Source organism: Phyllopteryx taeniolatus, chromosome 10 (assembly GCF_024500385.1).
Source record: "Phyllopteryx taeniolatus isolate TA_2022b chromosome 10, UOR_Ptae_1.2, whole genome shotgun sequence".
Taxonomy (NCBI): domain Eukaryota; kingdom Metazoa; phylum Chordata; class Actinopteri; order Syngnathiformes; family Syngnathidae; genus Phyllopteryx; species Phyllopteryx taeniolatus.
Window position 1 is genome coordinate 1923150 of NC_084511.1, and position 14240 is coordinate 1937389.

The 14240-nt window shown below is 42.6% G+C and overlaps 1 protein-coding gene across 2 annotated transcripts in view; it reads left to right on the forward strand.

The window, feature by feature from the left end:
• slc7a11 (solute carrier family 7 member 11) overlaps positions 1-14240 on the forward strand; it is a 60895-nt gene that overhangs the window by 18129 nt on the left and 28526 nt on the right. Inside the window, exons 3-5 of one of the 2 annotated variants that reach the window (XM_061787699.1) lie at positions 2065-2180; positions 6665-6790; positions 10880-10979. In XM_061787699.1, coding sequence (XP_061643683.1) covers positions 2065-2180; positions 6665-6790; positions 10880-10979 — 342 coding nt within the window. The remainder of the gene's footprint in view (positions 1-2064; positions 2181-6664; positions 6791-10879; positions 10980-14240) is intronic. The other variant, XM_061787700.1, reaches the window with a different exon arrangement.

Consider the following 14240-nt stretch of genomic DNA (forward strand, 5'->3'; position numbering starts at 1 on the left):
TAATGCTGATTAAGCCTGTCAGCTACTCTAAGATCTTGCTGTATTTTTAAAAATTAGATTTTGTTTTAATTTAGTGTCTATTGTATACATTCCCACGCTGGCCCGAGTAGTGGCGCACAGTAAATGACGTAGCGGAAATTCACGGAACAAAAATGAGCCATTTTGCTGAGGAATATGGGCAGAGCACAGTTATAAAAAGCACAATAAAAATATTATTTTGCATTATCTGTAGCATAAAATAATCATAAAATAATTAGTTCTATTATTATAATTATTGTTTTCATTTAGAAAACAGTACCGTAATTTCTCGTGTATAATGCACACCCATGCACCCCCAAAGTTGACCTAAAAATTTTTACAATGCATGATTTTGTGTCTACCCATATAATAAAAACATGAAGTATTATCTGTACTTTGTTAGTTTTTTTTCAAATAATTATTCTGAAGTCAAGCACTTTATTTGAACACGTAATATTTGCTTTTTTATTTACTTGCTCTTACTTAAATTCACAGCCCTACTTTTATTTAGTAAATGAGAAAACACACAGTTGTGCTCATAGGTTTGATTACCCAGGCAGAATTTGTAAGATGGGTACAATTCTTTAAACAAAACATGAAGGGCCAGGCGAAACACATTTAATTTTATTTGAATGGGATTCAAATTAAACTGTCAAGCATTTCAGAAAAGTATTATCATTAAACAAAACATAACCATGAATAAATTATTGATGGTTGTTATTCAGTCATCAGTCGTATTTAAAAAAAAAACTATTTCACAAATTCTGCCAGGGTAGAATTTGTGAAATATTGTCCCATCAATTGTTCCTGTTGGGCGTTCGGCGGCGCCTTGCATGCATGTTTGAGAATTAAGCAAATAGTTCATTGCTGTGTTTGCGTCCCGTTCTCGATCTGTCCGAGCTTGGTCTTCTCGGAGAGAGAATCCCCAACCTTTTGGTCGCTATCTTCAAGAGAAGGAAAGGAGTCTTTTGAAGACGGGAATCAAGATTTGACGGAAAGCTGCTAATTAGATTAATGTCCAATTAATCTTACAGCACGGCGTCTTGGAAGAATGCAGTTTATCAAGTTGCAGAGGAGTCACTGTGGCATGATAGTAGTGTATCCAGATAAGCACAGTTCAATGAAGGTGTTGTGTCACTGTCTAAAAGAAATAACTGGATGAACTGAAATTCCATTCAGTTAAAGCGCAAAAAAAAATAGATCATTGATTTTGGAAGTAAAAAAAAAAAAAAAAAAGACTATTGATGTTAGTAAATAATAACTCTCTTTAAAAACTAAAGACCAATTCCCAAATCTTGGTGTGCTGTTCCAAACAGACTTCCAACAATCATATCAAATCAATCACTAAAACAGCCTTCTACCAGCTGAAGAACAAATCCAGAGTGAAGGCTTGCATGTGTCAAGCAGACCAGGAGAAGATCATCCAAGCTTTTATCTCAAGTGGACTTGACTATTGTAATGGTCATCTGACTGGACTCCCCCAAAAGAACATTAAACAGCAGCAGCTCATTCAGAACACTGCAGCTCGAGTTTTTACCAGATCAAAGAGATCAGAACATATTATTTCAATTCGAAAGTCTCTACACTGGCTCCCAGTCAGCTTTAGCATATAATTTAACGTTTTGCTACTGGTCAATAAATCACAAAATGGTTTAAGTTCTGAATACATCAAAGGCATGCTAAAGGATATAAACCCAGTAGCATACTGTAGAGTCCAAAGCCAACAGGGTGAAGCAAATTTTAGCTGCTATGCTGCAACCAAATGGAATAAGTTGCCACCAGAAGTAAAGTCAGCCCCAAGTATGAATCCTTTTACGTCGAGATTAAAAACTCTTCCTTTTTCTCAGGTTTATGATTGAGAATTTTAAAGCAATTCTTTCTTGCGCCATACGTTTTTTTTCTCTTTGTTTTGAAATGCTTAAACAGTTTTTTGTTTTTCTCTTTATTTTTAAATGCTTTTAATCATGTAAAGGACAGAGTTAGCTTATGCATGATATGCGTGATATAAATACATTTGCTCTCTTTTGGTTTGTCTGTGCTCAACAGGCCTGCTGGGATGGCAGTAATCTGTCTGGCTTTTGGCCAGTACATACTGGAACCTTTGTTTATGCCATGTGATGTTCCACCTATTGCCATCAAATTGGCAGCAGCCATTGGCCTCAGTAAGTACTTTATTCATTGTTACAGCACGAGAGGAGTTTTTAATTACAAGTCAACCAGCATCACGGGATTGATTGTCGTCCACTTTGGCTCTTCTGGTCATTACTACTGTCTCTAAACCATACAACATGGCTGGTCTCACTGGTGTCCTGTAAACCTTTCCTTTTACTTTAGCTTGTGCTCTGATGTTGCAGATCACCCATGACACTTTCCTCCATCTCCAACTCCATCCTGCTCTCACTCTATTCTTCACCTCTCCTACGTTGTACACTCCCCATTGCTCTGAACTGTTGATCCCAAGTACTCGAACTTTCTCTGTTTTTACTCCTTGTAACCTCACAGTTCCACCGGCCTCCCTTTCTTTCACTCACATACTCTGTCTTGCAACTGACCTTCATACCTCCACCACTTTAGGTTCTCTTCTGGCTGGCCCCTACTCTCAGACCACTATGTCATCTACAAACATCATAGTCCACAGAGACTTCTGTCTCATCTCATCTGTCATAACCATAATAAACAAGAAGGTGCTCTGAGCTAATTATTGATGAAGTCCCACCTCCACCTTGAAGTCTTCTGTCATTCCAGAAGCATACCTCACCACTTCCTTACTGTTCACGTACATGTCCTGGACTAGTCTAACATACTTCTCTGCCGTGCCAAATTTCCTCATACAGTACAACAGCTCCTCCATTAGCACCATTTTCTACACTTTTTTTTAGGCCTGTCCTGTTGGCTACGGCCATGCAGAATGGTGGATTTGTATGCCTTTTGTGCTGGAACAGTTTTGCTGTGCAGCAGGGGAGTTTGAAAGACCCCCTCTGCTAATTTAAAAAAAATATTTTCTGATGTTTATTGAAAATCCAGCAAGACAGAAAATGGTTTGAGGGGACAGACACAGAGGGACAAAATGGACAAGGAGAATAGGGGTGCGAACCACAGTAGACCAATAGTTAGACAGTCTAGACCACAAGTAACGTTACAAGACCACAAGTAACGTTACAAGAGTCTCTTAATATAACCTGTTATTATTAGTGGTCCCAGCACAAGCAGTCAAAGCCTATAGCATGTCTATAGAACTTAGCTAATTGTGAGATGAATATAACCTATTGTAATAGTTGTATAATATATCATTAATATCCTGTGGTGATTGAGTAAAGTACTCATTTGAATCTTGTCTAGTTGTAATTAGTGTTTTTTCTTTGTTACGTTGAAGTTGGTTTGCAAGAAATTTTCCTGATTTATTATTGTGCTCAAAATGAGTGTATCTTAGCTGTTTTAGTAGGAACTCTGTTCTTTTTACTAATACAGTGGGTATGGAAAGTATTCAGACCCCCTTAAAATTTTCACTCTTTGTTATCGTGCAGCCATTTTCTAAAATCATTTAAGTTCATTTTTTTCCCTCATTAATGTACACGCAGCACCCCATATTGACAGAAGAAAAACACAATTGTTTATTTTTTTGGGAGATAAAAAAGAAAACCTTAAATATCACACAGCCATAAGTATTCAGACCCTTTGCTGTGACAATCATATATTTAACTCAGGTGATGTCCATTTCTTCTGATCATCCTTGAGATGGTTCTACACCTTCATTGGAGTCCAGCTGTGTTTGATTATACTGATTGGACTTGATTAGGAAAGCCACACACCTGTCTATATAAGACCTTACAGCTCACAGTGCATGTCAGAGCAAATGAGAGTCATGAGGTCAAAGGAACTGCCTGAAGAGCTCAGAGACAGAATTGTGGTAAGGCGCAGATCTGGCCAAGTATACAAAAAAAGTTCTGCTGCACTTAAGGTTCCTAAGAGCACAGCGGGCTCCATAATCCTTAAATGGAAGAGATTTGGGACAACCAGAACCCTTCCTAGAGCTGGCCGTCTGGCCAAACTAAGCAATTGGGGGAGAAGAGCCTTGGTGAGAGAAGTAAAGAAGAACCCAAAGATCACTGTGGCTGAGTTCCAGAGATGCAGTCGGGAGATGGGAGAAAGTTATCGAAAGTCAACCATCACTGCAGCCCTCCACCAGTCGGGGCTTTATGGCAGAGTGGCCCGACGGTAGCCTCTCCTCAGTGCAAGACGCATGAAAGCCTGCATGGAGTTTGCTAAAAAACTCCTGAAGGGCTCCAAGATGGTGAGAAATAAGATTATCTGGTCTGATGAGACCAAGATAGAACTTTTTGGTCTTAATTCTAAGCGGTATTTGTGGAGAAAACCAGGCACTGCTCATCACCTGTCCAATACAGTCACGACAGTGAAGCATGGTGGTGGGGCAGAATCATGCTGTGGGGGCGTTTTTCAGCTGCAGGGACAGGACGACTGGTTGCAATCAAAGAAAAGATAAATACGGCCAAGTACAGGGATATCCTGGACCAAAACCTTCTCCAGAGTGCTCAGGACCTCAGAATGGGTCGAAGGTTCACCTTCCAACAAGACAATGACCCCATATAGTAGTGAGGACAGAGAACCTCCCACATCCCAAAAACATGCATGGTAGGTTAATTGACAACTCTAAATTGCCCGTAGGTGTGAATGTGAGTGCGAATGGTTGTTTGTTTGTATGTGCCCTGCGATTGGCTGGCAACCCAATGATAGCTGGGATGGGCTCCAGCACGCCCGTGACCCTAGTGAGGAGAAGCGGCTCAGAAAATGGATGGATGGATGGGTTCCACTTTCCTGTATGTCAACCCTGAGTTCCGAGAAGTAGCCTTCCTTGTTACTCTCCCAATTATTGACTCCCGCAACATCTATCACCTAAAAGACGTAAATAATGTTGGCATCTGGCAAAGCGACACTTACGTCCGAATCAGTACTCCCGCGGTAGTCGCCTATCATGATAGTAATCCTGATTTGTATCTGGGGCCAAATTTGCACATGTGCATCTTCACAAAAGACATCCATTACCTGTGTCCCAGTAAGCAATTCATCCGAGATGTAGCGGAGGGGATTTGGTGCCCATGAACGATGGGTTGCGGTGTCGAGCAGAAGTTACACCTCACTACCAGGTTACTACTACTCACGTGGAAATTGATGGGTCCAAATGGGTAGTCAATACACCAGCCCTAAGCACAACGCTAAGTTACGACCACCACGACACCACGACGAGACTCGCCCTGCCAAATCAAACCATGTGGCTCGACCTCCCCAAAGAGGCCATTTTGTATATTGAGGATGTCACCCTCTCCCACACACGCCAATCCTGACACCGACACCTATATACCCATATAAGTTGAATCTCGAAACTCCGTGGTCGTCTACCTCAACGGGGAGAGGGGCGGTAGCCCGAGACTGGGGTGCTGGGTGTCATCTTTAATGGTGTGTCCATTACAGCCATCATGAGTCAACGTTCAGTGATTTCCGTAACAAAATATAGATGTTTCGCAACATTTGCCAGCTCTGTGTTTTTACGAACATAGTGATTTCCAGCGAGTTGATTGCATAAAATTAACAACTTGAAATTCCATTCTATGGAAGTCCTGCTTTGGAAAGATTCACACACCTTATGCTGGTCTCGTGTTCGTCTGGAATTTTATGCGAGTCGACTCGAAACAGATAACTGGTGCCTGTCACCAGTCTCTTTTGGACGTGGCGGGTGAGCAAATGTTCACAGAACCACATAAACAAGCATGGAAATAGCACAAAAAGAGCATAGCTGCAGCGTGATTGTGAATCCACTCGAGTACTCTATAAGGCAGGACGCACCCCGATGCAAGATGATTGGCTGCTTCATCGCTGGACGAAAACGATGGGTGCTTTAGGAAATAAACTCTAGCTCTGCTCTGCTGCACTCGGGACCATTTGGAAACTCAAAACATTGTTTGATTGTGTGGAACACTCTCAAGATTAGAGTTAGGGTGTCAGATTGAATTTCCGAACACACCCAATGTGTCCTGCCTTGTCAACTGCTCGAGTGGGAGTCAACGCAAGGCCGGAAACATGCGCACCACCATCTTGGCTAGCATTAGTGCTACTGTACACTTCATCTCAACAGTAAATAAGGTTTTTCCAGAACTGAACAGGACACTTGCAGACCGAACTGAAACAGTCGAACTGAACCGTTGTGACGGTTTCCAAAAAAGTTTGATCCCTAATGTTAAACTTTACACCGCAGTTCCAGCCTTCTTTCTTTTACACAGGAGCCACCCTGCCTCTGATATGGCTCTGATACCACCTCAGAATTCCTGGGTCAGGAAAAAGCCAGCTTTCACTGGAAGTGTGAATGTGGCCACAGATAAAGTGCAATAAGTGATTTACAATTTTTTTACTTCACTTAAAGTATTTCAAATGTCTCAATGCATTTAAATTTTGCATGTAAATTTTCCTGAAGTTTTAAACAGTACATGAAACAGCCAAGATCAATACCAGTGAAGCTTGTTGTCAAATAATGTACCAAAACAGTGGCAGTTAAATCAATCATCTAACGATACTTTGAAAAGATTTGTGATTCACAGCTTCTTTTTGTGTGACATGACTCTCTCTATCTCTGTAGCCTCGGTAATGTACACAAATAGTATGAGTGTGAGGTGGACAGCACGGATTCAAATCTTCTTCACCCTCTGCAAGCTGGTGGCCATCAGCACCATCATAGTTCCTGGAGTATACCAGTTCTTCAAAGGTAGGACAAGTTTCATCTCATCCCTAACACTCTTATTATGAACATCTTGTCTAGTTGTAATTGTCTTTGTTACTACCAGACTAGATTGGCACAGGTTTTTTTTCCAACACCAGCATGGGGTTAACAACACTAGCTACTCAGATATCGTGATACATGTCGGCTCCAATGATACATGGATGAGGCAATCAGAGATTAGAAAAAGGACTATAGCCAGGATTTGTAATTTCACCATAAAGATGTGTCGGCATCGAGTAATTGTCTCTGGCACCTTGCCTCCGAGAGGCAACGATGAGCGGTTTAGCAGACTAAATCATGCCTAATTCAGACTACAGGATTTTAGCTATCGCAGGCGTTTCCTAGATCAGGCCCGACTTCTTGTGGTGTGACATAAACAACAACCAACGATTTGGCCCTATGTTAGCCCTACGACGCCAAAATGAAATGTCTAGCATTTTTGATTTTTGGAATATCTTCCGTGTAGTGTGACATATGAACGAAAACTCTCCCACAGCGCACCTTGACGTTGACCAATAGGGTTGCGTATTGTGACCGGCGCACTGTGTCCCGTGCATGCCGTTGTCATCATACTTGGTCGCCGTTGTCAACATTTTTTCACGCGGACAATCCAATGTTTACCGAAGGTTTAGAGCATGATTCAACAGAGTGTCAGCATGTTTACGTACAAACATTACAGCTAGCACTAGCTTGCTAGGCTACATAACGTTTTGTTGCCTGATTGCAAGCCTAATCATATTAAAAGTACGTGAATATACCTAAAGCAATCCTTGAATGCATCCCGAGCACCCTGTTACACCGCACATTTTGCTTTCTCTTTTTGTACTTTTATTCCCCCAGCATTGCCGCAGCAATCTATTGTTTGACAACAATTTGTTGTCGCCATGGTAATGGTTGCGGTCAAAGGTGACACGTTTTCTGGTCACGCATCTTCGACAATGTTTGAGTTGAGGAGATAAAGTTCAGTGATTGTCAGAGACGGGTACAGTGATACCAGAATACATGTTGTGCAGTGTTGCCACTGTCTGACTGTGATACGGCAAGATTTTATGGAAGTAGTCTGACATAGTGCAATTGTGAAAGACCAAATTTGTCTTGTAGTCTGATCCAGGCATTCACCGGTGGCTGGCTAGCTTCTGTAGCGCAGCTAGTACGACAACAGACAGTCAATTGACAGAGAACACTTTTGAGACATAAACACAATGAGAAAAACAGTCAGATTCGCGAGGTGGATGGACGGAAACGCCAATCTGTATCTTCTCTTGCGGAGTTTCACCTGGATGCCAGCTCGCTTCCCTCTGTGGCGTCGCCTCCGCCTCCTTGCGCCGTAGACCGCCGTCGCTGCTCCGGTGAGTAACTCGGGGAAAAAACTGAGCGGATTTGCGAAAGTTGGTGAAAGAAAGTCCGGAGTAGCCTCCTTGATGGTTAGCAAGTCTCCCCTTGTGTAAGTGAGTTGTGTAATGTCTCCAAAGACGAACGAAAAACACAAAAACAAAAACAATACTAGAAAGCGCGTAACCGAGCGTAATCTGTAAATATAAATAAATAGTGTGTGTCTGTGTAATCAGGTGGCCAGTGGTTGTGCTAAAGTTTTGGCTAATGCTATTACTAGCTTGGCTCACAGTTCAACAGGTATAAATAAGTACTGTAAATGGTGTAAATAAGTACTGTAAATGAATGGAAAATTCCAAGCCGGCTCCTTTCTTGCTCAGTTCCGGTACTGAGAACATGTCATGTCATACAGCTCAGAGTGCCCACAGACTGCAACAATCACCTCCTTCATTTTCCTCTACTCAACAACTGTACCAGACGCTGTGTGTGACGTAATGCATTCTTGATGCTGATTGGCTGTCACGACGCGAACGTGGCTTATAGATCAAACTCTCCCAGCTTTGAGAGAACTGGCGAAGGAGGTTAAACGGGTCATATGTGCCACCCGGCACAGATTTGCGTCTGTTCATGTGAACTGCATTGACGTTCTATGTAATCACGCCGCGTGGAACGGCTAAGACGAGTCAGGTGTGAATGCAGCATAAGGACACTACCATTACCCAAAGTGAGTCGGCAAAAAGCCTCTGGCATTATATTTGACTCAAGTCTCTTCTTTCAAAAGGAAATTAAGAATATTACCAAAACTGCATTTTTCCCTCCCCCATCTTCACAATATCGCTAAGATATGGCCCATCCTATCTACTAGTGACGCAGAGATCATAGTCTACGCATTTGTTATGTGTTGCTTCGACTATTGTAACGTGCTGCTTTCTGGTCTTTTCATGTATAGTACTAAAAGCCTGCAGTTAGTAGAAAATGCTGCAGCAAGTCTTTTGATGAGGATGAGAAAGTTTGATCATATTTCCCCCATTCTGGCCAGCTTGCATTGGCTCCTGGTCTACTTGAGATGCGATTTTAAGGTCTTGTTACTTCGTCATAAAATCTTACATGGGTTAGCACCCTCTTATCTCTGTGACTTAGTTGTACCGTATGTTCCATCCTGAAACATACACTCGCAAAACACTGGTCTTTTGGTGGCTCAGAGAACCAGAAAGAAGTCCGCAGGCTCTTGAGCATTTTCTGTTCAGGCTCCGGTATTCTGGAATGCCCTACTCGCGAATATTAGAGTCGCTATCTCAGTAGAAATGTTTAAATCTCGATTTAAGACTCATTTCTACTCTTTGGCATTTCATTAAAATACGTTTTACTGCCGCTTGTCTTATCTCCTCCCCCCTTGTCTCCTGCTTGGAGACAAGGCTAGGTGACTAGCAGAACCACCGAATGCATCTACCCTGCAGTGCCTTTTCTCTTTAAATGGACTCTTATGCCATCTTAATAAATATTATATAGCATCTCGTAATGAACATTGTACAGAACCAGACTATGTGATAAATGTTGCCCACTCGACATCCATTGCACCGGGTCATCCTGGAAGGGGGATCACTCCCTCATCTGCGGTCCCTTCTGAAGGTTTCTTTTTTCCACAAATGGGGTTTTGAATTTTTCGAATGTCGTCAGTCATTGCCAACTGTGGGCCTGTGAAGGTCTTTGGGACTGTTTTGTGATTAAGGGCTATACAAATAAACTTGACTTGACTGATATCAATATATATTCAAGAGATGACCACTTCACAACACTAATGTCATCGTTACTGGGCAGCTCCAGTCGATAAGCGGATGCGCAAAAGTGTTGGAAGTGCGGTTTTACAAATCTGATTGACTTGACAGAACACCGTCACCAGCTGTTGGAGGCTCGGAGCACAGAAGCAGTAAACTTAATCAAAACATGCAATATGATGTTTCACCTTCCCAGGGCGCTGGACTTACTACAGCCTCTGGAGTGCGGCTGAGGAAACACACTTGTCTTTACCAGAATGCGCGCTCGGCCAGATATGGGAGGGAATGCCCACACTTCAGAGTTACTCCACCCAGAGTGCCTAAATAACAGAATGGTATGGTATCAGTTTATTGTCAGTCCTCAATATACTTATGTGGAACATACAGAGGGCCGACTAAAAAAAAAACATAAACATGAGGACATAAAAAATACTGTACATTCATACATGCTCTTTGTTGTATGAAGCGGTTATAGATTAAAAAGGAGGTCTGGAGCCTCCATTCCCCAGTTGATCATAGATGTGATCACAGCGAACATGATGTCATTCCTGTTCGTTAAACATAAGCAACTGGAGTGTCCAATATCTCCATTCTCTACTCCCATCTAGCTCTACATCACTCATCTCTTCCGGGCCACTTTGCTGACGCTCCTTGCTCAACTCAGCTCATTCCCCTCCTTAGAAACCGACTTAACCACATGGGATAATACGCCCTTTAAATGGCTTCTTATGTGGGTGTAGTGGTTCCTATACTGAATGGCTGCTGCTTTGTGCTCTCAGGCATTTGAAAAGCACAAGCTTGTTCTCTACATGGTAATTGTTGAGAGGCACAAGAACACCATATATAGTGGGCGGCCTTCTGTAACCTCTCGTCAAAGCAGATAATTATAGTCCCAAGAGTCTGTTTTAGTTTTTTGTTTTTCTTTTCATGTTGTTTTGTGTGTGTGTGTGTGTGTATTTGTGTGCAGGGGAGACACACAACTTTAAGAAAGCCTTTCAACTGGACAACATGAAGGTGTCAACTTTACCTTTGGCTTTCTACTCTGGAATGTATGCATACGCTGGATGGTAGGTACGATAATAACATGCTGTTTTAACATGCACTTATTCACAGATGTGTGTGCTCCTCCCCCACACACACACATTCAGATAAATGCAACACACATAAGGTTTTGTTTTTTTTGCATCATATTGTATTTAACCAAACATACATACAGGTACATGGATGTAAAAGAAAAATATTGATTTAAATTGTAGACCATATCCCAACTCTGCATTTGTACCATAAGCGACATATACAGTGCCATGAAAAAGTATTGGCACCTATCACAAATATGTATTTTTATTTTAGTTGAAGACAGGTAACTCACTTCCTGCATTTTTATAGTGCTTAAACCTGATTGGTGTTTCTGCATTTAAGCAATCATGTGGTCACGCACCAGATGGCTGTGTTTAACCAATTGCCTCATTGGTGTGGTAATTTGACAGTCAGTGCCAGCAATTCAATCATATTTAAGTCCCAACTTTTACAAGGCGAGTGCATCCTAACTAAGCCTTGTTGCATGACCTGATGAAGCCTGCTTGGATGAAGGGGGAAACGTCTCCTAAGACAAACTTGACTCAATGCTCTGAGAATGAAATGACCTGGATGAATGAGAATATTCACAGGCACCATGTGTATTGTTTTGCAAAGAACGAGGCTGGCATTGTGCTTATAGTGGTGCAAATGTTGGCGTAATTGTTGGATAATTTTGATTTTAGTGTTTATGCAGTTGAAAAGAAACTGTAAGGCTGTGGGAAAGTAATGGCCCCCTAAACCTAATAACTGGTTGGGCCACCCTCAGCAGCAACAACTGAAATCAAGCGTTTTCTATAACTGGCAATGAGTCTTTCACATCTCTGCGGAGATATTTTGGCCCACTCTTTCTTGAATTGTTTGAATTCAGCAACAATTGAGAGTTTTCGAGCATGAAGGGCCTTTTTAATGTCATGCCACAGCATTTCAGTCGCATTCAAGTCCCAATTTTGACTAGGCCACTCCAAAACCTTAATTATTATGTTTTTAAGCAATTCATACATTGACTTGCTGGTGTGTTTTGGATCGTTATCCTGCTGCAGAACCCAAGTGTGCTTCAGCATGAGGTCACAAACTGATGGCCCAAAATTCTCCCTCAAAATTTTCTGGTAAAGACCAGAATTCCTTGTTCCTTCAATCACAGCAAGTCATCCAGGTCCTCAACTAAAAAAGCAGCCCTAGACCATCATACTACCACCACCATGTGTGGCTGTTCTTTTACTGATATATTGTGTTATAATTACTCCACATGTAATGAGACACACACCTACCAAAAAGTTAAACTTTCATCTCATTACTCCTTAGAATATTATCCCAAAAAGTCTTTTTGCAGTAACAAAAACCCAAGTCGGCACGGTGGCCGACTGGTTAGAGCGTCAGCCTCACAGTTCTGAGGACCCGGGTTCAATCCCCGGCCCCGCCTGTGTGGAGTTTGCATGTTCTCCCCGTGCCTGCGTGGGTTTTCTCCGGGCACTCCGGTTTCCTCCCACATCCCAAAAACATGCATTAATTGGAGACTCTAAAATTGCCCGTAGGTGTGACTGTGAGTGCGACTGGTTGTTTGTTCCTATGTGCCCTGCGATTGGCTGGCAACCAGTTCAGGGTGTACCCCGCCTCCTGCCCGATGACAGCTGGGATAGGCTCCAGCACGCCCGCGACCCTAGTGAGGAGAAGCGGCTCAGAAAATGGATGGATGGATGGAAAAACCCCAAAGTAGTCTGTTTTATCAACAACATGGTGTCTTCTTCTTCTTCCACCTCTTCTTTTCCTTTCGGCTTGTCCCGTTAGGGGTCGCCACAGTGTGTCATCCTTTTCCATGCAAGCCTATCTCCTGCATCATCCTCTCTCACATCAACTGCCCTCATGTCGTCCCTCACAACATCCATCAAACTTCTCTTTGGTCTTCCTCTAGCTCTCTTGCCTGGCAGCTTCATTCTTATCATCCTTCTACCAACATACTCAGTATCTCTCCTCTGGACGTGTCTAAAGCATTGAAGTCTGCTCTCTCTAACTTTGTCTCCAAAACATCTAACCTTGGCCGTCCCTCTGATGAGCTCATTTCTAATCCTATCCATCATGGCTGGCCTCACCACTGTCTTATAAACTTTGCCCTTCATCCTATCAGAAACTCCCGATAGTCACATAACACACCTGACACCTTTCTCCATCCATTCCAACCAACTCCTTTCTTCACTTCCTCAGCACACTCACCATTGCTCTGGACTATTGGTTCCAAGTATTTGTAGTCCTCCACCCTCGCTATCTCTTCTCCCTGTAGCCTCACTCTTCCCCCTCTACCTCTCTCATTGATGCACATATGTTCTTTCTTACTTCGGCAAATCTTCATTCCTCTTCTTTCCAGTGCTTGCCTCCAGCTTTCTAACTGTTCCCTCACCCCACTTTCACTACATATTACAATCTGCAAATCTTCTGCAAATATCATGGTCCACGGGGATTCCAGTTTAACCTCATCTGTCAGCCTCTCCATCACCACTGCAAACAGGAAGGGGCTCAGGGCTGATGCCTGATGCAGTCCCACCTCCACCATAAAGTCCTCTGTCACACCTAGAGCACACCTCACCACTGTTATGCTGCCCTCATACATATCCTGTACTATTCTAACATACTTCTCTGCCACTACAGACTTCTGCATGCAATTCTCTGTCATATGCTTTCTCTAGATCTACAAAACACAATGGAGCTCCTTCTAACCTAACCTGTACTTCTCCATCAACACCCTCAAGGCATATAATGCATCTGTGGTACTCATTCTAGGCATGAAACTATACTGTTGCTCGCAAATACTCACTTCTGAGTCTAGGCTTCACTACCCCTTCCCGTAACTTAATTGTGTGGCTAATCAACTTTATTTCTCTCTGGTTCCCACAGCTCTGCACATCACCCTTGTTCAAAAATGTGCACCACCATTTTTCATCATCATTAGTGCCTTTCTAAATTCCCCCTTACTAATCATTGCTACTTCCTGGTCCACCACACATGCCTCTTCTACTCTTCCTTCTCTCTCATTTGACTCATTCATCAACTCCTCAAAGTATTCTTTCCATCTATCCAGCACACTACTGGCACCTGTCAACACATTTCCATCTCTATACTTAATCAGCCTAACCATCCTTCCCATCTCTATCCCGCTGTCTGGCCAACCTGTATATATCTTTTTCTACTTCTTTAGTGTCCAGTCTGCCATACATATCATCATATGCCTCTTGTTTGGCCTTTGCCACCTCTACCTTTGC